At 34.8% G+C, this 26,948-nt stretch overlaps 1 protein-coding gene across 7 annotated transcripts in view; it reads right to left on the bottom strand.

Moving 5' to 3' along the window:
- Cdin1 (CDAN1 interacting nuclease 1) overlaps positions 1 to 26,948 on the bottom strand; it is a 260,091-nt gene that overhangs the window by 100,253 nt on the left and 132,890 nt on the right. Inside the window, exon 11 of one of the 7 annotated variants that reach the window (XM_058584670.1) lies at positions 3,704 to 9,957. The exons of the other annotated variants lie outside the window; for them this stretch is intronic. Coding sequence (XP_058440653.1) covers positions 9,855 to 9,957 — 103 coding nt within the window. The 3' untranslated portion in view covers positions 3,704 to 9,854. Of the gene's footprint in view, positions 1 to 3,703; positions 9,958 to 26,948 lie in introns of those variants that run through there. 7 annotated transcript variants of the gene reach the window in all.

The raw sequence follows: 26,948 nt of genomic DNA, 5'->3' as shown, positions 1-26,948 counted from the left end.
CTAGTGCCCAGAGTGGTGAGAAGAGTAGGTTCTCAATATGTATCTGCTAAATGAGTGAAGATATCCCCCTTGACCTCAAGGAGTTTGTGCTAATTTGGCACAGCAGACAGGGCAAACAGACCATCTTGGTCCAACCTGAGGGAGATCTAGACCCCTGGATACAGTCAGAGAGATATTTGAACCTAATAATTCTTGGCTTCTCAACCAAACATGGAAAGGATGCTAATATGGTTGGTTGGTGTTTTCTCCTTGGTATGGTTTAGATATGGTCTTTCCCCTAAAGGGTCTCAGTTAGTCACCTTTTCATCATTGTGACCAAAACACCTGACAAGAACAACTTAGAGAAGTGAAGTTAATTTGGACTCACAGTTTCAGAGGTTCAGTCCATGGCTGGCTGACTCCACTGTTTTGAGGTTAACATGAGGCAGAATATCCAGCAGAAGAAAATGGCAGAGGAAAGCTGTTTGGCTCATGGAGGCCAGGAAGCAGAGAAAGAAGGGGAAGGGGCTGCAGGGAAGATGAACCCTTCCAGGGTATACCCCCAGTGACCTGCCTCCTTCAGCCATGCCCCACCTAGTTAGTCCATTCAAATTAGGATGGATTTATTAGGTTACAGTTCTCATAATACAGTCATTTTACTTCTGAGTATTTCTGCATTAACACAGGAGCTTCTGGGGACACCCGATATTCAAACCAAAACAGGGTCATATGCTGGAATCTTGGCCCCCATTGTGGCACTGTTGAGAGGTGAACTAGTGGAAGGTAATTAGAACATGGAGCGCCACCCTCATGAAAGCTTTACTGCTGTCTTGTGAGAGCAGGTCAGGTCTGGTAGGAGTGGATTAGTTCCTGCCAGAGTGGGCTGTTATAAAGGCACGAGTCTGGCTCCTCACCAATCTCATATTTGCGTCTCTATATGTGACCTCTTCCTCTTGCACATGCTCCTACCGTGATGCTATATCCCATGTTAAGATGTAGCCAGAATGAAAAATAAAATGTTTAAGGCAATGGATTTATAGACAGCTTCTTATTTTAAAATATGGATTCAATTTGACTAAGGAGGAGGGAATGTGAACACAGAAAAACTGAGGAAAAGTTAATGGAAGATGCAAGAAGACACTTGTCTACAAGCCAAGGAGAGAGGCCTGGGATAGGCCCTTTCCTCACAGCTCTCTGAGGTAACCAACCCTGCTGACATCTTGATTTCAGACTCCCAGCCTTCAGAATTATGGGAAAATAAAATTCTGTTGTTTAAGTCACCAGTCCATAGTATTTGGTTAAAACTGTGCTAGCGAACTAAAAAGCTAGGGCATATTGTTTCATTTTTAATATTGCTACTTTGCAAACTGAAATCATACCTTACAAGTACTGTTACCATTAAAATTATTTGATGAGGGCAATGGAGTAAATTGGTCCTTAAATAAGGTTTTCAGACTCACACATATACATCTAGTTGGAAATACTCCAGTCTCGAAGACATGGAAGTGAAGTTTTATTTCTACAAGGGTCTCTCACATGTACAGCAAGAGGCCATTCCAGGACAGCCCACAGGCCTCCCTTTTTATGCTGCTACACCAATTCCTCTTAGGGTGGCAGTCATACACAGGGGTGGTTCTGTAATATATTTTGTTTCAACTCCAGTATTTTAAAAAACTGGAATTAATTACCATTTAAAATGTAGGCGAGTAAACATAAAAATCTTAATTTTCAACACTGAAGAATTAGAAAATCTGGCCATACGGAGCCTGTTTTATCTCCAGAACCACATGGGCTGAACTGAGTAGGGTCTGCTCCAAGTGGAGTCCTACTTGCTTTCAGGGATACCACAATCCTACCCTTTTATGTGGCTCCCTAGCTACTGGAAGCACCTCCGTTTGCAATCTCTGATCTAAGGGGATGTCATTTGGGCTTTTTAATTGTGACACACCTGGAGAGTTAGGATGGTCAAGAGGATATACCATCTCAAATAGCTAAAAAGTGGCTGCGCACCCCACCTCCAACTCACTCATATCCCACCACTGATTTGATTGTCATCTCCTAATCTTTTAACAGAACACACAAGAGTTCCCAAGAGGGTATTCCAAAGGGGACACTGGTATTAAATGTAACGAGTCATCTTTAGGCAAACCGGTTAAAAAAATGCAGGGTTAACCAAGATGAACACACTACCTCGACACGGAACTCTCAGACCCTTTACCACCCTAGTGCAGTCGGCAACAATTCTTAAAACTCTCTGACCACTCTACCTTGTTTGGAGAGTGTTATTCAGTAAACAGTAGTCAGTGAAATTCTGAACCAGGCAAGTCTTTTTCCCATATAAAGTAAAATAGCTATTTTTGCTATTTGTATTATGGATTTGTGTAGTAATTATAGCATCTTAGATGAATATTCAAGTATAATTAAAAAAAAAACAGAATAAGACTGCATGATAATTCATTTGGAAAACGAATTTCTCAATTTTTGTTGGATGTGATATGTGCAGAGATGGCCAACACTATAAATCTTTTTAAATTCAATAAAATAATTTTGTATAACTCTTAATAATCAAAATGGAAATAGGAAGATGCATACTTATTTCCAGTTGGATCTAAGATGCCATCTCCTGCTTTACTTTAAATTTGCTAACATTTGGAATATTTGCATAATTAATTTTGAAGTCTTGATACTGCCAGTAATAGTTAAAATATGTCACAGTGTGCATTTCTTATAAAGCGTTTGATAAATTGCAATATCATCTTCAAACCTACTACAGCATATGAAACATTATCAACAATTATTTTTTTAAAGTCAGTATCAGTATTATTTCTACCAGAAACTGTAGTGTATTTCTTCATAAAACAAGAGCAAGAGAGGGAGGAGACCACCTGTCTTGTTTTCTTCAAACTGAAAAATTCAAGAACTGAAGATTGTTTATTTCTTTGGCATATACATTAGACTTGTTAACATTTCTTCCAAGTGTAAGAAACTTTGGGAACATCAAATGCCATAACATGAACAATTTGTACCATTAACACTAGCGCAAAATATTTACATTAAAAATGTATTGTGCTTGTTCAAAATAAACTCATCCATTTATCCAACAAACATTTATTAAGAGCCTATTATATGCCAGGCACTGTTCTAGTCTTAAGGATGTATCAGGAAACAAAACGAAAATCTCTGCCCTTATGGAACTTTTATTCTAATGGAGCAAACAAAATCTAAAATTATAGGTCCTCTTAGAAGGTAAAAAGGATTATGGAGAAACATAAAACAGGGAAGAAAGATGAACTCTGTTGCGGAGCATCAGGGTAGGCTTGAGAAGGTGGTTACTGTACCTGATTTTTGACAGTAAGTCAGACTTTGGACACACTTGGGGAAAGTGTTTCATGCCACTGAAAAAGTCAATGCAAGGGCCTGGGGCAACAATGTACCTGGCCAGTCTTAGGAACAGCAAGAGGTCACAGTGACTGGTGTAGAGTAAGTAAGGGGGAATGTGGAAGGAGATAAGGTCAGAGCAATGACTAGGGGAGCTGTGCAGGGCCCTAAGGTCAATGTTGCTCTTACTCTGAGTCACTAGTTCTCACCTAGTGAGAACCAAGGCAGAGAATTCACATGATCTGACTTACATTTGAGATCTGAATGCTATGTTGAAGAAAAGATTTAGGACAGTGAGGGTGGAAGCAGGGAGACCAATTAGGAATTATCTCAGTAATTCATCTTGGATCAAGCTGGCAGTTGTGGAGAGAAAAATAGTTGGACTCTCGATATACTTTTGAAGGTAGAATCAACAGGATTTCCCCAAAGATCAGAAGAAAAGTGTGAGGGAAAGAGGCAAGAATGAGTCCAAGGTACTTTGTCTAAATAAATGTGAGGATACAGTTGTCACTAACTGAGATAGGTTAAAAAAAAACCCAAAACTTTCAGGCAGCTAGGTGAGCTGGCGCAAACCTATAATTCTAGTAACTCAGGAGTCTGAGGATAGAGGATTTTAAGTTCTAGGCCAGCCCCAACAAGAGGCTATCTTAAACTTAGCAAGATCCTATCATAAAACAAAACAATAAAACAGGACAGGGGACTTAGCTTAGTGCTGAGGTACCCCTGGGTTCAATCCCTAATACCCAATACCAACGAAACAAAACAAAACTATTTTAGAGACACAAAATCCAGATTTATAATTTGAAATAGCCACCAGATCTTCTACTAGAGATGGTTGAGTAGGTAGATAAATGAATATATGGGTTTGAAATTCAGAGAACAAGTTCAGGATGGACACATAACTTTGGGGGGCACATGGATGATATTTAATGCTATGAGATGATATGTAATCACCAAGCAAAAAGGACACAGAGAAAACAAATAACCCAATCAACAAATGGGCCAAGGATCTGAACAGACACTTCTCAGAGAAAGATATACAATCAATCAACAATACATGAAAAAAATGCTCACCATCTCTAGCAATCAGAGAAATGCAAATTAAAACCACTCTAAGGTACCATCTCACCCCAGTAAGAAAGGCAGCCATTATGAAGTCAAACAACAACAAGTGCTGGCAAGGATGTGGGGAAAAGGGTACACTTGTACATTTCTGGTGGGACTGCAAACTGGTGTGGCCAATTTGGAAATCAGTATGGAGATTCCTCGGAAAGCTGGGAATGGAACCACCATTCGACCCAGCTATTCCCCTTCTCGGACTATTCCCAAAAGACCTAAAAAGAGCATACTACAGGGATACAGCGTCATCAATGTTCACAGCAGCACAATTCACAATAGCTAGACTGTGGAACCATCCTAGATGCCCTTCAATAGATGAATGGATTAAAAAATGTGGCATATATACACAATGGAATATTACTCAACACCAAAAAATAACAAAATCATGGCATTTGCAGGGAAATGGGTGGCATTGGAGCAGATTATGCGAAGTGAAGTCAGCCAATCTCTAAAAAACAAATGCCGAATGTCTTCTTTGATATAAGCAGGGCAACTCAAAACAGAGCAGGGAGGTAGAGCAGGAGAAGAAGATTACCATCAAACAGGGACGAGAGGTGGAAGGGAATGGGAGAGAGAGGGGGAACTGCACAGAAGAGGGAAGGAGACCCGCATTGTTATACAAAAATACATATAAGAGGATGTGAGGCGAAGGGGAGAAAGAAAAATAAGAGAGAGAGAGAGAGAAATGAGTCATGGTAGATGGGGTAGAGGGAGGGGAGGGGAGGGGAAGGGAGGGTAGGAGGGATAGGAAGGGGATAGGAAGGGCAGCAGAATACAACAGACACTAGTATGGCAGTATGTATAAACGTGGCTGTATAATCAACGTGATCCTGCAATCTGTACACATGGGAATAATAAGAATTCATACCCCATTCGAAAAAAATGTATGATATATGATATGTCAAGATCAATGTAATGTTTTGAGCAACTAATAAATTTCTGATGTTTAAAAAAATAATAAAAAGAAGGACACAGAGAAAAGAATCATAAACTGAGCCCTGGGACACTACAACATAAGGAGAACAGTTAAAAGAGGAAGTACAGGTAGAGATAGGGGGAGTTTTTTTACTGATGTTGGGAGAATACCAAGAAGGTATGGTGCCCTAGAAATCAAAGAAGGTCCTGTTTTAAGGTGCCATCAGTAATCTGTATTCAGTGCTGCTGATGGGTCAAGTGAGAGTGAGTTCTGAGTACTGATCACTGACATGGTGATGTCAGTCATAAATATAGTCTTAAACAATATTATCTTTACTAGTGTATGAATTTGTGTGACAATCCAAGAGACTCAAAGTGCCTTGTAACCCTCTCCTCTTTTCTAAACAAAGTAGCCCCCAGAAATTCCCCATATGAGTTTTCTTTCTGGGTTAAATAACTGTACATTCATGGATACACCTGACCTATAAGCAGCCTGAGATTGCTGATAACTGCTTAATAAGAACAAATAGTCAGTAATTGAATCGTAACTATTTGGATTGGATCCGGACTATTAGTGGGACAGGACATGAGAGATGCTTCAAGAAAAAGGATTTAGGAGAAGCCAGTTGTCCACAAAAGCCTTTTTTTTTTTTCCTTATGATACTGGTAATTGAACCGAGGGGGTACTCTACCACTGAGCTATACCCCAGCCCTTTTATTTATTTTGAGACAAGTTCTTGCTAAATTGCCTAGGCTGGCCTTGAACTTGTAATCTTTCCTGTCTCAGCAGCCCAAGTTATTAGGATTACAGGCATGTGCCACCACACTCACCTCTAATAATTCTTGTAATATTCCAGGTAGTTCCTGCCAGGACAATGGAATGAAACTAACTGGTTAGCTACTCATCATTTTCACATGTTAGTGGTACACTGTGGCAATACACAGACCAGTGTGGATATTTTCCAAATGTTCCTAACATAACTTTAGCCTCAAATGTAACACTTGTTGGCCAGACAATCACGCTTTGAAATATGCAGGAGCAAAGGGATACAAAAGGGCAGTGTGAGGCATTTTTAGATGGTTGAAGGGTGTGAGCCATGTTTGTCCAGCTGGAATTTAGGGAGTTACACTGAGTGACATCTTGGGATATGTTTGGGATGGGAGGGGTCAGATTGTGGAAGGCTTGAAAAGTGTTTTAGGAGAACTCTGACATTCCTTGCAGGTAAGAGGCAACAATTATTAACCAAGATTTCAAAGAAGTCTGGATATGCAATGCTTCTAGGCTGTTAGTAGCAGGGAAACCTAACCACCTTAGGCTGCTTGAATGGGAGAAGGAACAATGGGAATTCAAAGCTGAGTGAGTAGCTGAATGGAGAGAACTACCTGAGAAGAGTGACTTGGTAAACATATGTAGTCAATATGAGAAGACACAAAGATAAGGAGTTGGGGGAACAAATCCCCTATGGGTACTGCCTCCTCATTCTCTGATCTGCCAGTGCCTCCCTCTGAATGAATCACAGGAAGCCATGGGGGGTAAGAGTCTGCTGATTAGGCATACATGGGTCAAACTCCCAATACACAGAATGGAATACAGTCAGACAGAGATAAGCAAAACAAAGAGGGAAAGTATCACTTGGAGCCATGCTTTTGAAAGAGTGATCTAATGACATAGTGCAGGGGAAACAGAGTGGAGAGACTAAAGGTGTGGGAGCCTGGTGCTTTTCTGGTTCTGAAACAGCTGAGCATCCCATGTACTACTACATCAGCAGCAGGTCCACATGAATAGGCTTGAGGTTCCTGATCCTTTCCATCAGGAATTGCAGAACTTTTAAGCAGTAGAGTAGGATGCAGGAGCATAACCAACTCAATACCAAAGCAATGTTTCACAGACACAGGTCTAAGTGGCTTTGAAATAAGCCTGAGAGAATGTCCAGTTCCTCACCTTTAAGTGGGTGGGAAAGAGGTCACTAGTATGAATGAACATCAGGATGCTGGGCAATGGTGGGGAGAGATACAAGTCATCAGATCTAAGATGACTTGCAGAGCACAGTACAAACGCTGCAATTCTGGGGTGGGAGAAAACTCAGCAAAGACGGAAACGTAAGGAATCATCTTTATCTGGGACAAGGAAAGAGTAAGCAAATCAGAGAGAAATGGGGGTGACTTAGAGAAGTGTGTGGGAGACCTCTATCTTCTTAAAAGAAATGTGAAGCAAGGTCATGGGCTGAGAAGCAAGATGGTGGTGACCACTATGGGAATTGTACAGAAGTAATGAAAGAAAATCTTCCTCTTGGAAAAGTTCAATGGGTTAACATACAGGATGCTACATCTGCTTCCTTCTTAACATAAACTCTTAATAAATCCTGTGATCAGGTAATAACTTTTGTTTCAAAATTTTCCCTCAAAGCACCACAATTTTTATTCTGTTCTGACGGTATGGATTTCTAAAAGACTGAATCACATGGACGGCAGGTGTTTATTATTTATAAATGGGATAATGTAAGGTGCTAAGAAATTAATCTTATATATAACTAATCCCAAATGCAAGAAACAATTGCTAAATAACAAATTATTAAAGTGTAGGGCAAGTATATATTAAGAGAACATATGATAGGAACGCAACATAGAATCTTTACTTAGCATGTCTGTTATAGTGTACCAATAAGATATAAAATGACTATGCTGTGATCAACTTTAAATTTTAAATGACTCTATACAGTCATTTAAAATATAGTCATTTAAAATTTAAAAATGATCATATAATATGCATATATATGCACATATGTATGTCTTTGGTAATTTAGTGATTTAAGGAAAATTAATCTCAAATAAAAATGATTTAAAATGGTTAAAAAGTGTGTTCTAAGTATATGTTAAGATAAACATATTTAAAATAATTGATATGATAGTATAATATGGAAATCCTTGCTTACAATGTTTTGTATAGTCTACCCATTAGAAATAATATGTGTATTACTATGCACAGATCAACGTTAAATTTTAAAAATAGAGTACAACTATGTATCTTTGGTAATTTTAATGATTAATGCTTTAATTAAGAGATGAAGTACATGCAGACATATGCAATAAACTGACATAATTAATCATACTGAAAAGAATAACATGATAAATGCATATGTATATTGTGAATTATACAACACACATGCAAATCATACACACATTATCACACACAGGCATTATTTTTCCTACAGTCAAAATGTAACATCTTCAAGTATTACTCCAACTACTGCATTAATCTTTAAAAATAAAGTAGTATGCTTATTTTTAAATATTATTATGCTTTGAAAAAAAATTTAAACCAAGAAACTCAAGCCAATGAAAACAGAGCAGACACTTTTAGTGGCCACATCTCTGTGCAGACTAAACTGGAAACAAATCCCTGTATTATGTATCTGTTGCTCCACAGTGTCATTTAAATAGAAGTCTGAGCACTGGGGAGTTTAGTAAGGCCTTTCATTACAATGTCAAATTAATCGATCTACCTTTCTCTTTCTCTTTCTCTGTCTTTCTTGTTTATGAATGTTGAATACTGAATATATTTATCACTGAGTAGATGAAAAAAGAGCAACATTGGTCCAAAAACAATTTTTTATTGAAGAAGTAATTACTTAAAAACACAGCTCTCAGATTCATCTTTGAAAAAAAGTCCTAAAATGAAGGCAATTTAAACATGAATATATTTGGTGCTTAAACACTGCTGTATGAATGCTTGGTAAGAGCAGACTGGCTCCCCAAACCTCAACAGACAGGGCGGGCTGAAGTGACAATGTACAATCAAAAACTCTAAGAACACGCTTAAGGGTATTCATAAATAGCTACTTATCATGTGGTTATGTCAACTTTTTCCACTCTACAGCAACTTGGAGATGTCCTGTTAATTAGGCTTTTGGACTGAACTTAGTAAAAAAAAAAAAATAATGTGGAACTTAAAAGTTACTGAAGGAGGAAAAAAGTACCTCTTGGATTCTTATACCCACTATGCAGCATTAGTTTTTCTAATAGGGAACAAGGTATATACGAATGTGTTAGATGAGACAATTGATTTTTCTGATCATTTTGAAAACAATCTGGGTAAAAGTGACTACTTTTAGTAGTGGGAGTACTGCTAAAGATGTTTCCTCTTTGCAGGTGAATTGAAACCACATGTATGAATCAGAAAGAGAAAATCTTTTAAAATTGTATTTCAATGCATTCTAATTCTAATGCTTAAACCTAAAGAGAAATATTTATAAAATCTGCTGTTGTGTGAACCAAAGATAATAGCTTCACAGATGACTTTTTCTCATCTGGGATAAGAAGACAATGCGTTTATTAATATATTAACATTATGAGATTCTATAACATTTTGAAGATTTCTTTGAAATGAAAAGTCTACTTTACTTTTTAATTAAATCTGTTTCCCAGAAAGGTCTTTAAGGATCTACAAAGTACCTTGCGTTTTCTTAGTGCTGACAGTTCTTGAAACCACGCTTGAATGCTTTCTTTATCCTTTGGTGAACAATTGAAAGATCATATGCAAAAAGACTGTTTCTTCTTTTTCTTGCCCTATAATTAAGGCATTTTAATATATTTCCTCATAGTTGTTACAAAAGAAAATTATTAAGATTCATAGATTTGAGATGATTTTGATTCCAGTGGTTATATAAACACATAATGTATCATTTTTTTCTAAACATGGATTTGAAACATATAAAAATACTCTCTCAAGGATAAAAAGATTAATGTGTAGAAAATTAAGCTGAAATTTGTCTTCTTGTGTTACCTTCATATATGTAAATAATGTCCAAAAATTAAAAAAAAAACACATTTGGTTAACTATCCTTTAATATAAATTTAGAAAATAATAAATTCATATTAAGACATTTTCTCCTAATCATGTATTTTGAGAGTCTGAGATTTTCAAGAGTTTTTTTTTTGGTTGTCATTACTTACATATATAAATACTGTATATATGCTTTAAGAGACAAATGAAGATTATAAAAATCACATAAAAGTTAAGATTTTAATTTAAATGTATCTATTCTGAACAAAATGCATCTAGAAAGAAATACATTTAGTTTAATACTCTTTAAGTTGGGAAACTATATCTGCAACTTAAGAAAATGCTTTTGTAAATAATGATAAAAAGGAAAGCTTACAATATAAAAAATGCTTTAAAATTCTAAAATTACACATTTTCAATCATTTAAGTAAGTAACAACCAAAAAGATTTGTGCTGCTATTTAGAATTATACCCTTTTCAGGGCACACAAAAACTAGTTAATAGGTTTCTGTCATATTCTGAAGAAATGTTCAGATTTCTTAGTCCTTTTTCTACATTAAAAGATATTGGTTTGCTTTTGGGTTAACACACTGCACTTGGACTTAGGTAACTTTTGGGATAAAATTCGGAGAACTGAAAAAACATTTTTAGATTATACCTTATGATTTTAAAACAGGTATTGGAAGTATATTAGAAAATATAGGATATTATAATTTTATATTAAAAATAATACTTCTGAACATGACTGATGTAATAATTCCCCTAATTTTTTTGCAAAACAATTTTAAATGCATACAAGGTAGCTACCTTTCCATGTCTGTCTTTAAAACTGTATATTACCCTTTACATCAATCCATCAATCTCTCTCTCAACTTAATAACCCTTTTGCTGGAATATTTAAAGGAAGTCCCAGGCACCAAGTCACTCTCTCTACATATTTTTTAATGTATGCTTTAAAAAAAAGAGGGCTTCTTATTTTTAATATTTATTTCTTAGCTATAGGTGGACACAATATCTTTATTTTTATGTGGTGCTGAGGATTGAACCCAGTGCCTCACACATGGTAGGCAAGTGCTCTACCTCTGAGCCACAACCCCAGCCCCAAAAAGGACATTTTCTTATAACATAATTTCATAAATAATTTCTTACATAATGCCACAATGGCACTACCATGTCTAACAAAATTAACCATAATTTCTAGGTTGTAAGAATTCATACCAAACATATTTAACTTTCAATGACTATCTCATAAAGATATTTCTGCAGTCCCCTGGATGGTCTCAAACTGCAGCAAGTTCAACTTCATTTACTTATGACGTCTCAGGTTTCTTTCCTAGTCCAGTTCCTGTCTTTCTTGGTTAATTTTCATGCCCTTGTCTTGTTGAAGAAACTGTTTGGCCTTCTTTTTCAATTTGACTTGGAATGTCACTGCTCAGGAAAATGGAACATTGGGATGACAAAGTGTGAAAACTTCCAAACCTCAAATTTATTCTTTGGCTATCCAGGGGCAAAGGGAAACCTTGAGACACTTCTATTTATTTAATGATCTGAATAATTTTTAGGAAGCTTTTAAACAATTCTTTCATATTAAAAGAGTAAAAAGCCATAATCATCATTCATAAAATTTGTTTTATAATATTAATATCTTTGATATACTATACTATTTAATAGGGTTAAGCTTATTTATTCATAAATCAAATGACACCAAATAAGCAAATTAATGTTTACTAACTCCATGTTTATAAATTCCCTTTGTAGAACATATGAAGACATAATTGCTTTTAGTTATTTTTGGGAAAGAAATACAATTAAGTATGTCTCTTAACTTTTATTTTTATTTTCTTTTTTTAAAGAATTGTTTAACCAGACAAGCATGTTTTTATTAATTTAATTTGTGAGAAGCTTAAATATTAAGTTGAGTTACTTAGGACTATAAACCAATTATTGGCAGTGTCTTAAAATATCATGTACAATTTTTTTAAGGAGAGACAATTAGAAAATTTAGAGGATTATAAAGTGCCGATAAAAATTATAAAATATTAGAAGCAAAATGAAACTTTTAAATGTGGTATCCAGCTAAATATGTAAATTAACATATATTAGATTGGCTTAGCCTTTCTTCAAAACAGCTTTAGCTAATAAAACTTCAAAAAGATCAGTGATGTACCATTTTTAAAAATCTAAAATATAAATGTCTTTAAATGGAACCATATGAAATGAATGACAGCAAAGCAATCATAGATAAAATTACCAAACTCAAATGAAATAAATTCAAAATGAAAAAGATGAAGGGCAATTAAGTACCTATTTTGACAATGTGAAGTGGTCAAGTTTTTAAAAGTATGACACAGGAACCTTAACCTATCTATATATGAGTGATAAATGAGGCATTTTGTGTCATTACATTCCCATAAATCACTTTCTTTAACTGCTGACGGCTTTTATCAGATCTAACCTTTTCAAGCTTCTATTAGAGTGCTAACATTTTCAACTTTGACACATGTGCAGTTTACAAATTCTGCAGCTGATTAACTCTGGACAGAAGCTCACTGGCATCATTGTCTTCAAGTTGGGCAAAAGCCTTGGGGTCTCAAAAACTCAGACATTTACATTACAGTACAAAAATCTCAATTAATATAAGGGATTGGGCTGTAAGAATTGCTCAGCGATTATTTTCTGTTGGTAAACAAACATGAACAAGACTTCATTTCTCATGAAACAAGTGATCTAGGAAACACTAAGAAAAAAATTAGAAAAAGAATCCTGGGATGACAAGGACTAACTTCTAATAAACTTTTTTTCTTTGTGTGTGTGTGTGTGTGTGTGTTTATGTAAAGATATATATAGCTTAAAATTATTTTCTTTGGCAATCAAGAAATACTTTGCAAAAAATGACTGCTAAACTTCAGTTTTGAGCAATCAAAGCAAAGGCAATCCAAGATCAATACGTCATGTGGGGTGAGGACTACGAACCCCAGTAAAACATAATACTGATAAAACCATTTTAGTGAATTTTATGGAAAGTTGTTAAATCAAACTAAAATATATTGCTTAGCTTTCCTATAAATTCTAAACATTCTAAGTTAAAGGTTATTTTAGCTAATTCAATCAAGCAATCCATTTCAAAACTAGAAAATAAAAATTCTTATTCTGCATACTTTTAAAACTGTTGTGTTGAGATTATAAAGACAAAGCATGTGAAAGGTAATGCAAGTTCTGGTCAAGTTACTAAAATACTAAATCTTCCTTCATAGAATGTCTTTATTATAAAGTTGGAATGAACTACTTATTACCAACACAAAACATTCTAAATAATTATAAGATAAAACTTTAATATAATCAAAATACTTGCCTATCAATAGTGTAGAAATAGAGTATATATAAGCTAAAACCTTCTTTCACATTGCAAATTAGACAAGATCCAGACTTTACAAGATCAAAACTTCACAAAGTTTTAATTTTAAAGGTCCTGATTTCTTCATGGAAAAGTCAAATATAACAGTTTGAGGGCTTTGATGATTAACACAAAATTGTACAGGTAGATATATGTAGGCTAATGCATTCATGTAAATAGCATATTCATAGATACATTTGAGCAGATGTTCAAGAGATTTGTGAGGACAAAGACATCAAAGAAACAGGTAGAAAATAAAACTGACCCAGGCCTTGAAATAAAGTTGAAGTTTAAGAAAACACTGTCATTGACATTAATAGCCAGACAGAATAAATCTTGATGCTGGTTGTTGGACCACCAGAAGCCTGCTACTTCAAATAGCATCAGTTTTGATAAGAACTAGGAGCCATCAAGCCTACATAATAAAATCCAAAGAGATGGACTCTCGGCACTAAAGTAAAATGTTCACAGAATACCTCCTGCGGCAAATTGCCTTTTGTTGATAAATGACAAATCTTAGAAAAATAGTGGGGGAAGGACAACTTTTTCTAGCATCACAACCCATGTAGTCTTGTAATGTCACCATCTAAGGCCTATCCATGACAAATTAAAAACTTCTTTATTTCACTAATAATGTCACTCATCACAGTAGCTGAGCAGTTACACTTTGACAATTCAGATGTAAATCCTGGGTTGCCTATGAGTATTCATGACAAAGGCATATTTATCATTTAAAACAAAAGGACATGACTTCTTGGTGTTCATATCAAAGACCAGTGATGGATGAGGCCATGCTAATCAAAAGACCGGCAAGAAAGAACACAGATGTTTGCTACTTTGATTAAGAAAAGACTATTCCCTACCCCCAAACCTCCCCAATATGATCATTTCAAGTTGTTTTAAATGTGTAGTTTTAAGTAGATATCTAAGAATTTAAAATTCTCTGCTATGACTTTTACAATAAAATTAATATAGTTTTCCCAGCCACAAATTATAGAGGCAAAACTTCCTCAAATTAGAAAGATGAAACCACCAGAGGAAAATAGGTTCCTCAGATGTAACCCACAGCGGGATTTCCACAACTGGTATTATCCTCCTCAATTATTATTTTTTTCAATCCATAAAATCAAGAGGAAAAAAGTCTGCCATCTCCAACTTTTGCCACAGCACAACTGTGAACTGAAATCAATGTTATGAACAATAGAGAAAACAAGGTTTGAAACATTCTTACATATTTGTTATTGACCATTGTGCCTTTGCTTTTCATTCCAAGTGCTGTTCAAGTTGAAAGCACTTAAAAATAATTGTTCACATTTTAAGGATTATTTAAAGCCTTCTACACAATTAATTCTGGTGATTTTAGCATTCATCACCCTTTTGGATGAGAGAATAAAAAAAAAAAAGCAAATGTATTTAGAGCTGGTGCTATTGATAGCACTTCCTCCCATCCCACTGATGAAGAGCTATCATCAGGGCTGGCTAATAGAAATCCAATTTACAAGGCCCTGCTCATTTGAGTGCCTTTCAAGAGGCACAGGATTGGTAACCCTTCAGACCTGCAAACAAATTCCTGCTCTCCTAGGGTAGAACTATTCTAATATTGGGGGGACTGGGAAGTTATCACTGCAAGGTCACCTTGAAGAAGTATGGACAGTTGGAAGGGATGGGGTGGGGGTTGTTAAGAAATCCATTTACTACCATTTGTCCTTGCTCAGTGAAGTACACTTGTTGATAAGCTTTTAATAGAGCTGTATACTATTAAAAAAAAACCCTCCAACATAAAGCCATATGAGAGGAAAGAACTACTTGTGTATTACAAAAATACTTGGCTAGCTATTTTTTTTTTTTTTTGGTGGGGTAGGATCTTCATCCTCTCAAAATGATGGGTGCATGCAGTCACCCTTAGCACTTGTGTCATCTATTGCTTCTTGTATGTCATATTAATGATGTGGTGTTGAACACAACCATGAGGTTTGAGTCTAAGTGCATTCCATTATGCATTACCAAGTTGTATCCATGCATTTACCAGAGTCTACTTTTTAGTATCCATAGTAACTATTATATGTCCTCCTTATAATAGGTACATCCTCTTTTTTAAAAAAGTTATATACATGCTTTTCATAGTGGAAGCTAATAGTTGAATATTTCAGAGGGTTTAACACTCAATATATTAAGAAGTATTTACAGAATAACAAAAATATTTCACCTTTTGGCCCTTTTATGAAAAATTTACTGGATGCCTAATATATTTAATATTCAGTAGCATGTGAGAATAATTTTTATGCAACTCTGATAGTTAGAAAGATAGATAACTCAATTACTAGATCATCTATCAAAATATTCAGATGTATAAGAGGCTACTAAAAAGATTGATGACTGAGAAAGTCCACTGATTCTCTAGCCATCATATTCATGCATTTGGCCAGACAACATTTTTCGCTGCCTTCACAAGCAAGCTTCATTACCCATCACTCCACTGAAAAGAGTTTATTATGAGGCTGCCATCTTGGCAAGACTATTATTTAGATGATAAATGCTGAGGAGGAAAAAGTATGTCTACTTTCTTTTTTTTTATAAGCAAAAAGATGAGCTTTTCTGACAGATAAAACAAACAGCATCTACATTTCTAATTAACTTAAATTTGGCAGATACAAATATAGGTCAGTTAAAGCTATGATGTTATCTTCTGTCTGAATTTTACCCTTAATTTGTAAAATGTAAATTAACTAATTAGAAGAAAAACAGCATGATTAGTGACAAAATGCTTCAGCTGGGTCTTTGCTTCCTGACATTTATGATCAACTATAATGAATTATTGCTTTTTAAAATAATTGATAGAATTTTTTTTCTCACTATAATGAAAGAAATTTTACTACAAATTTATAAAAGAAGGCCAGGAACCTGACAAAATGACAGAACTTTGTGGTGCACTTTCTGAGAAAAAGATGTAGATAAAAGGCCATAATAGTAGAAACAGTTGGGTTAATTTATGCCTGTGTACTTACGGGTGGATTTGGAGCAAAGAAGTGTATAGATGTTGAATCACTAATAAACCCAGTTATAAAGACTGTTTTCTATATTCAAAAAAGTATGCTTTAAACTGGGCTCTACTATAGTTTATGTGGATTTTCTGTGTAATCAAGCAATTAGCAGGAACAGTGATGGGTTGGAGTTGCAGTGTTGAATGGAGAATGAATAAAAAAGATTTGGCCACTGGAGTTTCAGTAGTAAAACCTGTCATTGTTAAATAAAACTAATCTATGTAACAGTTAAGGGAAAAGAGGTTTTCAACTATTCCTATGTAGATAAGGATTCTACAATGAGAATAAGTACATCTACAATGTCAGAAATAAATGTCAACTAAAAATTACATAAAATTGGGCTGGGGATGTGGCTCAAGTGGTAGCACGCTCACCTGGCATGCGCAGGGCGCTGGGTTTGATCCTCAGCACCACATAAAAATAAAATAAAGATGTTGTGTCCACTGAAATCTAAAAAATAAATATTAAAAAAATTTCTCTCTCAAAAAACAAAAACAAAACAAAACACCAAACATAAAATCCTGAGATTTAAAGCATGCAGAGTGGCCATGCTTTGACACAGCACAGTGTGTGTGACCAGTCTTGGTCAGGCAGAGTAGGATGGGGGCTGTCAGTTATCATAGCACACAAACTTAAGGTCTCATATGCACAAGGAATACCAGATAAACTGGAGCTGAAGCCACGTGGTAGGGTAGACAGAAGCTGAACATGAGCCATTTTGAGCAGGCACTTGGTTTCCTGGTGTTTGATAATATTTGAAAGGATGGAGAAAATACAAAGAAAACTGTCTCAAACAAAATGGATATGTCCAGGGTATTACTGGAAAGTTCAGTGAATATGAAAGGCAGATGAATAGTTAAAACAATTAAGTACTTCAAAACTAACATTAAAACTGATTTTAGTTAGCCACTAACTTACTTACCTTGGACAAACTTACTTAATTTCATTTAGCAGGCAGTTATCACTTCTGGAGACAATCTTATTGACATATTTGAATACTTTTCCAATATCATGAAAAATGCATAAAACTCTCCACACTTTGCAAAATGTAATCTAAATGCTTGAAGAATATTATTACATTTATTTTATACTGAATAGCTATGGAGACAGCAGGATTATCTTTCTAAATAGCTGCTTCTGATTAAAAAGAACATTTTTATAAAAGTATTAAATTTATTTTATATTTTAGAAATTCATTAATAATAAACATTTTTCTTCCTGTCTTTATACCACTGTGATATTGAATTAAGAAATAATATGGGTAACTAATCAAAGCCCCACTTCACAGTATATAAATTTAACACAGAAAAACACATTTATACACAACAGAAAAGTCTCTTGGCAGAACTTTGGCCTCCACCTAACTCTTCGACCTCTTAGTACATGATATACCTACAAGGCAATTACTTCAAAAGCTACCTAAGATTTTCCTCTACGTACATTAATCTTGCACTTTAAGAGGTAAACCTCAAACATTTGAACTGCAATAAATTGGTTTCTATCACGAAGATAAAGAAAGACTATAAAACATATAGCATATAGACCTCATTTGTTTAGATTTTCTCCTGGTAGCTATTAACAATCTCTATTCACATTTATCATTTTGAAAAACTAATTTAATTTTTTAAATTAAAAGCATTAATAGTTTCAAGATAGGTTTTCAGCTTGATAGTAACTGGGAAAAAAGGGCTAGAGGAATTTAAAAAGCAATAATTTACATCCATTTAAATTCTTTATTATTTCTGCATTGAAGGCAGCATTTCGTGTTTGAGGAGTGTGTTATCTGTGTAGAAGAAGAAAGGCAAATAGAGAAATGCAATGAGTGTCAGGTGTCCTGACCAAACCTGAGTCCCTCGGTGTTGCAGGAAGGTCAGACCCTTTCAGCACTGTGCTGGTGTGTCAAAACACGTCAACAAACCATCACACTGCGGGAAGAAGAATGACCTTTCAGTTCTTTATGTTTGGGCTGCCCATGGAGCTTTGGATGTGGGTATGCATGAATGGTTTTCCTAGCTGCTTGACAAATGCAACTCCCAAGGTTTCTTTCAAGTATGACTGTTAAAAGCTCTCAGTTTTTATATTTTGGAACAACTTTCTTAATCCACATAACTCACAGAGGGAAGTGATGTGAAGTCAACTATCTCAAATAGTGAGATTCAATGTTACCAGATGAAGATTACCTTATAGATGTTCAAATGAGAGAAACGTAGGTGGAGAATCAGTAAATTTAGAAACAATTTTATTTGTTCTAAGAGCCATAAATACTGTTCATCAATTCTCTAAACTTTATCACAGACATCACATTATGGTTGTCTTCTTTTTCTATTAAAAGAAAGGCATTTCTCTACTCTCTCTGTGAAGAAACACTTTACCTATTTCTACTGCAGTAGATCCCTAAATCTGTTATCTCTGATCCATTACTTGGATTCCTCTTCCACAGCCCAGTTGCTTTTGAGCATCTCTAAGAATCCTAGCTAAAGTTATTGCTCACCTATTTTTTTCCATTCCCAATTCTTTAATACACCATTATTTTCTCCACCACCAATATTAAAACCTCAACATTGTCTTTGTTCCATAACCCTCAATACATTTTTATTAATGTTGTATTGAACACTGGTCTACTTGCCAAATTCTGCAGATTATCTCCACAGTCTCTTTATGTTTATATGAACTTCTTCCATTTTCACTGCTACCACTATAATTTGGGAACTAATGGATTATTGCAACATGGATGACTGTAGGACCAAAAGCGTTCCTTGCTTCAATTTCTTACTTCCACTCTGAGCATTGTACTACCAGAATATCTATCCTGAAGTTAGGTCCTGGTCATACCAGATTTCTATTCAAAAACTTCCTCTGGCTTTCCAACTCTGTGACCTTCACCCAGACACTTAACTTCTCCATGCCTTATATGAAATGGAAATAAAATGCTAGTATCTACTTCAGAGAACTAATAAGTAGATTAAAGTGAATAATGCATGTAAGTGCTAAACCAGTGTCTTCAACACAGCTGGTGCTCAATGTTAGCTGATTTTATCATCTATGTACATGCTCTATTTCCCTATTAGACTGAATTAAAGTCTCTGAAGGCAAGATTAGGTTTTGTTCACCCTTTTATGCCCTGAAATGCATAATATCCTGTATCCACACAGAAAGAACTCAATAAAAAGTTACTGATTTTAATCATGTATCTATTCTAACACTGGCAGATCAGTTTGATAGAATCTGTTGCATTAGAAATTTGTAATTGTGAAATAGTATCATTTCACATTAACATAATGAAAGGCAAATGGAACTGGCCAAATATTGTAGGCTAGTGTTGAGTTCAATGTTTATATAGCTGACCACATTGTCCTTCAAAAAAGAAGAACAGTAAAATACCATGTCTCTGAATGTCCTGTTTCTATTCCCAAAAACCCAGACAAGTTAAGAAAACAATGAGAGCAAGCATGAGCCAGAAAGACCTGATGTATATTATTTTGAAAGACACTGGCTTTCTCTTAGGCACAAAGGGAATGAAGACAAGTTAGTGTTGTTTGTAGAAAGGTACTTTCTTGAATGTACGCCAGGATAGCTGCTCGTTGGGATGGTGGTCATACAAGTAAACTAAGCAGCTGACGCTGATGATGTCACCACTTCTGCAGTCTCACATATAACCACCCTCCCCACCCCCCCGCCATGGTAACTGACTCAGAACTGGGGGCACTATGAAGAGAATATGTATCACTCATCTAGTCAACCACCACAGGACAAAGTGCCATGAGGGACAGAGGCACTCTTTTCTGGAGCAGAATCCTAAGGGATGGGGGCACTGCTTGGCAAGGCACCATGAAGAACAGAGGTGCTACCAGTTTAGCCTGGGTCACTAAACACTTTTTACGGAAGTCATTGATTTCTTATAAGCTTTCTCCATTAAATCTTATATCTTACACGCTGTCTCCTGGCACAGTCTTTGGCCTTTCAGCAACCTATCCTACTGCCCTGGCACACCTGGGCTCTAGATGTCATAATGGCCTAAGAGCCCACAATGAATGGCTTCAGTTTTATCACCTTCATTATCAACAAGGAGGGCTTTTAAAACACCATAGCTGAAGCTATCAAGGATAACCAAGAGAGCCTCTTATTTGCAGTAGTTGAGAAGTTTTGTGAATTCTAAAAAAAAAAAAATTAAATTAAATTAAAATTAAAATTTTTAAAAATCCTTTTTATTAAATTAAGGGATTTTCTTTGGTGATTTGATGGTGGTTAGCACAGCTGCCAGTAAGAAGTGGGAAGGAAATGACAAACAGAAGTATAAAAGAGAAGCAAAAAGGAGTTAACAAGATAACTTTCTGGTACAATCCTATGTGAGAAAATAAGAATATATAAAACCCAAGAGACATCTCAGTGTCTGTGATTCAGGTGGGACAACGAGGAAATTAAGAGAACGGAATTCACACAAATATTGTTATTCTAGTTTCTAGCTGACTTTGGAAACTGGATACTTATATGAAGTAGACTACATACCGATTTCTCTTTATGAGTATGAGACATGCAAATCATATTAGTGACTCACTTTCTATATTTCACATATGTGAGAAGGGAATGAGCAAGGGCAAACTAAGGAAAAATAGCCTTCTAACCTATAAGTCACTTATCCCAGGAGATTCTTGAATGATATTAAACAGCAGAAGATACCTAGAAATGAAGAAATGTGTTCCTTAACAGGTAGAGGGACAGTAAAGGCATAATTGCTCAAACAAGGCTCTATCTTGTCAAAGAATACTCTGCATTACTTTATCCAAGAGGGAGAAGAAGTTCTAATTGAGTGCTACCAACAGAGAATCAAAGAAAGATGCCTTCTAACAACCATATGCTCATTAATGAAACCTTAGTCTTGATCATACAAGCCTTCTCTTCTATAGGGCAAGAAGTATTGATTTAAAAATTCCATTTTAATCCTCAAAAGCCTGAGCAAAAGAGAAGATAATACATGAATGTGTGTGTGTGTGTGTGTGTGTGTGTGTGTGTGTGTGAGAGAGAGAGAGAGAGAGAGAGAGAGAGAGAAATGTGTATCAAAAGAAATAAACATGAGATTTGCATAGTATTTTTCATGAATTTTCTATTCATTTTCAATGCTTAAGAAAATTTGTTTATGATAACAGTGAAATTTATAAGATAAAAGGCATAAATAAGATTACAAAGTTAATGTTCAACAAGAGAAACTGGTTTATAACTGGTTAAAGTGTGTGCTAAACACTGTAATTGAGACTCCTATTTTCTTGAAACTAAGATGGGATAAACAGGGACTGGGCTTAGCCTCTCATGGATACAACTCAAAACAAAAACAAAACAGATCATACAACAATTTGTAAACACTGGGCATTAAGCAATAAAGGACTGAGATTTGTGAGTGATGGGACACAAAAGCTCCAGTTGACTTCTTGGACAGACTTTCTATACTGTGATGCATAAAGGATGAACACAGGTGAAGTCCAGTGTTCTCCCTGAGTTGAGGAGCTATAACTTGAGGAATGGGAAGACCAAATCACATAGGGTTTGTAGGGCAGAATATCTTTAGGAGAGAGCTGCACAGAGAATTCTGCAGACCTGCAGTAGGTCTTTCTCCTGGATATGGCAGAATATTGATCAGTGCACGTATGTGAAGACATATAGTAGTCCCTCTTTACCTGAAGGGGCCATTTTCCAAGATCCCAGTGGATGCCGAAACCGAAGATAGTACTGAAATATACACATATATATATAACTTCACATAGTACCAGGGCTAATGGCGTTTCATGTTTTAGGACCTGTTGCCTCCTTTGTGTTATTACTCTTGTACTCTGGAACCATTATTAAGTAAAATAAGGGTTACTGGATCAAAAGCATTCAGATACAATGACAGTCAATCTGACTGCCCAAGATAGCTACTAAATGATTAACAAACAGGTACTTTATGCAAATATTCTGGACAAAGGCATGAGTCACATCCTGGATAGGACAGAGAAGAATGGCATGGAAGTTCATCATGCTATTCAGAACATTATATAATTTAAAACTTATGAATTGATTATTTCTGTATTTGTTCATTTAATATTTCATACCATGGATATGAAACCCTGGAACAGAAAAACATGAGTAAGGGAGGGCTACTGTAGAAAACTTGAATACTATCAACTAATTTAACAGAGTTGACATTTATAGGACATTCCACCCCACTAAATCAGAATAAATTTTCTTCTTCAGTACATATAGAAAAGACATAACCATAGTGTGGGTCATAAAACAAATCTCAATAAATTTCAGAGGATTCAAATTAGTTTGATTTCAGTGGAATTAAATCAGAAACCAAGAACTAAAAACAATATGAAAAATTTCCAAATATTTGGAAAAAATAACATTTAAAAATGTCTATGAATAAAAAAAAGACCAAAGGTAGAAAGTACATGGTATCAAATGAAAATGAAGGTACAAAGTGTAAAAAACTGAGATGCAGCCATAGCAGTCTTCAGAGGTAAATTTATAGCACTAAAAAAAAAATGCCTATGTAAAAAAAAAAAAACGGGATTCAAATCAGTAATTTCTGCCTTCTACCTTAGAAAACTCACAAAAGAAGAATAAGTAAGACGGAAATTAAGGAAAAGAAAGAAAATAATAAAGAATAGACATTAGTGAAAGAGAAAAAAATTCTTCAACAAAAAAACAATCAAAACCTGATACTTTTAGAAGACAAATAAAATTGCTAAACCTCAGGAATGAGAAAGGCAACACCACAACATATTCTATAGATATTAAAAGACTAATAAGGGAATATTTTGAACAAGCAATACAGTCAAGAACTTTGATAAAAGGATAAACTCTTTGAAAAACAAAGTATCAAAGTTTGTGTAAGGAAAAAAAAAATAGCCAGAATCCCTGTATCAATTAATAAATTGATCTGTAGTTAAAAACCTTCCAAAAAAAGTACCACTGACCTAGATGGCTTCACTAGGGAATTCTTAAAAAAAAAACCTCTGTACAAACTTTTTCTGAAAATTAAATAGGAGGAGGGAATACTGCCCAACTCATATATGAGATAAGTAATACTTAAAATACCAAATCAGACAAAGAATGTAGAAGAAAAAAAAACTACAGATACATATTTCATATGAATGCTCATGCAAAATTCTTAACAAATTTTATCAAATCCAACAAAATATAAAAGGATATTGCTTTATGACTAAATGTACTTTATTCCAGGAATGCAAAGTTTAAGTAACATCAAAAGATCAACCAGTATAATTCACTATACTAAAAACAAGACCAAATAAACAAATATACATGGTCATTCTAATAGATGCAGAGAAGCATTGAAAAAATATCCAACATTCATTTTTAATTAGAAATTCTTAGCAAATTAGGAATAGAAGGGAGGTTCCTCAACCTAATGAAAAATATCTACAAAAATCTATAGTTAACTCTATTCTTAATGGTAAAAGATCCAATGCTTCCTTCAAAGATCAAGAAAAAAAATGTCTACTCTCACCATTGTTCATTTTTACATAGAAAATTTTAGCCAGTGCAGAGAGGCAATAAATAAAAATTAAAAAAATAAAAACTGTTGACAAATGACAGCATTATCTATGTAGATAAATTCTGTAGCATTTACCAAAAGGGTGAAATATTAATAAATAAATTTTATAATGTTTTAGAATAAAAGACCTATATACATCTTTTTGTGTTCCTCTATAGTAGCAATGTATAATTGAAGAATGAAATAAAAACAACCATTTCCAGTAGTATCAAGACAAATAAAATACTTCAGTTTCAATGTGAGAAGAAAATGGGTAAGAAGATGTGTACACTGAAAAATATAGAGTATTTCTGAGAAAAATGTTTAAAGATTTTAAAAACCATTTAAAAATGTTTTCCCAAGTCAAGGAAAAAAATACCATGTTTATGTTTCAGAAGACTGTTAAGGTATCATTTCTTTCTAAATTGATATATAAATCTAATTCAATCCCAATCAAAATTTCAAAAGGCTGTTCCAAGAACTAATAAGCTGCTTCTAAAATTCCTATGATAATACAAAGGACCTAGAATAGCAAAAAATAGCTGAAAAAAAATAATAAAACTGGAGAATTTACATGCTTTGTTTTCAAAATTATGTCACAATAATTAAGACAACAAGGAGCTGACAGAAAATTCATCCACAGAGGAAAAAGAGAATTCAGAAATAGGCCTATTTGTATATGATCAAAAACGAAATGATAATTTAAATGGGAAAAAAAAGAAGTCTTCTCAAAAAGTGGTGCTGAGGCTCTGGGGTTGTGGCTCAGTGGTAGAGCACTCGCCTAGCGTGTGTGAGGCCCTGGGTTTGATCCTCAGCACCACATAAAAATAAATAAATAAAAACAAAATAAAATACAAAAAAAAAGTGGTGCTGAAACCTGGATTTATACATGCTTGAAGGAATTACAATTTGTACATCATAGCATATATAAAACTTAACTGAAAATGAATGTCAGTCTTAAAGGTGAAATTCTAAACCTTTTAGAAGAAAATACAATAAGAAATCTTTGTGACTTCTTTGTCTTTTAGATATAACACCAATAGCATAATCTACAAAAGAAAAAAATAATATATTGGAATTTACAAATTTTAAAAACTTTTGATCTGTGAAAAACAATTAAGTGAACTGAAAAACAAGCCACAGAATAGGAGAAAAAAATGTGCAAAGCAAATGTGTGATAAAGGACTTATATCCAGCATGTTGAAATAATAAAAACATATTAAAACTCAGTAATAAGAAAGCAACCCATTTATATGGAGTCAATGATTTGAACAGGCACTTCTCCAAAGAAGACAATAAGCATATAAAAAGATTCTCAATATAATTTATCAGTAAAGAAATGCCAATTAAAATGACATTAGGTTATTATTACACAAGTATTAGTAAGTCTTAAGTTAAAAAGACTGACCATTATCAACTGATGGGGAAGATGGGAAGAAAATGGACCTATTGTAAACCACTGGTGGGAAAGTAAAAGAGAACAACCAATTTGCAAAACACCTAAATCATTTCATAAAAAGGGAAACATATACCTACCATATGTTCCAACCATTTTATTTGTGGATATTTACCCAAAAGTAATTAGACTATATAAAGGCATTGTGACACACACGTTGTAATCCCAGTGACAAAAATTCTCCAGTGTACTTTCATTTTGAATTCAGACTGGCATTTAGACAATCCAGTCAGATTTAATGCCTGCACCATATACAAACACCCAAACCAAACAAAAACAAACAAACAAATAAAACAAATCCCAAATTCCATAATTCTGTGGAATTCAAGAACCAAAAATTTGGGAGTTATTGTATTCTAGGTGTATGGGTATACACCACAGGATTTTAGGTTGATCCCACAGATACATAATTTGAATACGCATAGGCTATTGAGAAAGCAAGAGAGAACGTTCTACCTGGCCATCCTATCCAACAATATGAAGTAAATATTTAAACCTCATAAGCTATAGAGGTTTTTAGCGTTGGCATAGCGAACCCATTACTGACTTGTATATTCCAACAGATTTCTCATCATGACTGACACAAGGCTGCATGATGGAGCACAAAGGGCACAGGAAAAGATCTCTGGGTTTAGGTGCTGCCTCTGTAATTTGCTTCCCCGTTCTCACTCTCAACCCCTCAAAGGCAAAGGTCATTTTCCTCTGGATTAAGATAGTACCTGCAAATGTCTGCTAATCTGAACCAATTTTCCTTAATAAATCAATCATTTTTCTCATCAAGACTCTGTTTGGAAGCAGTTAGGCTAGGAATGCTGGGCTAGCTGGAAAATTGAGATTTAGATAAGAAAGAAGTTTGCTTCCATGGCAGGTACAGATCAGCATTATCAACTAAAGTTTTACAAACAAAACACAAATTCCCAAAGGCCTAGGCCCTACCACATACCAATTAAATCAGTTCTACAGATAAAGCCGACATCAATGTTATAAAATGCTCCCCAGTGAAGATTGAGAATCACTGCTAGAGACTTCAGGCCATTTTATCATGAATTTCAATATGATCTTTATGATTCTAGAATTAGTCTCAGAAATAGACTCTGTAGTTTTTTGGGTTACTGACTGCTCCAGACATCACTTTCTGTTAATGGCCTTTTATTCTTTCCTCACCCTCTTTGGATGATCATAATGGTGTATTTCCATTCTTATGGTAACTACTCAATCCTGTTTTTTGTTGTTGATATGGTTTGAGGTAACATTTCTGAACCATGTTACTTTATCATAGGTAAGTGAGCAGGAAGAATCATATTTTCAATAATTCTTTGGTACTCACTCTAAATTTGTAAAAAAAAAAAAAG

The sequence above is a fragment of the Marmota monax genome, unplaced genomic scaffold (assembly GCF_021218885.2).
Source record: "Marmota monax isolate L192 unplaced genomic scaffold, Marmota_monax_Labrador192_F-V1.1 WCK01_AAM20220418_F8-fsc00001, whole genome shotgun sequence".
NCBI lineage: Eukaryota > Metazoa > Chordata > Mammalia > Rodentia > Sciuridae > Marmota > Marmota monax.
Note: the sequence above shows the minus strand (reverse complement) of the source record. Positions and strands in the feature narration are given on the sequence as shown.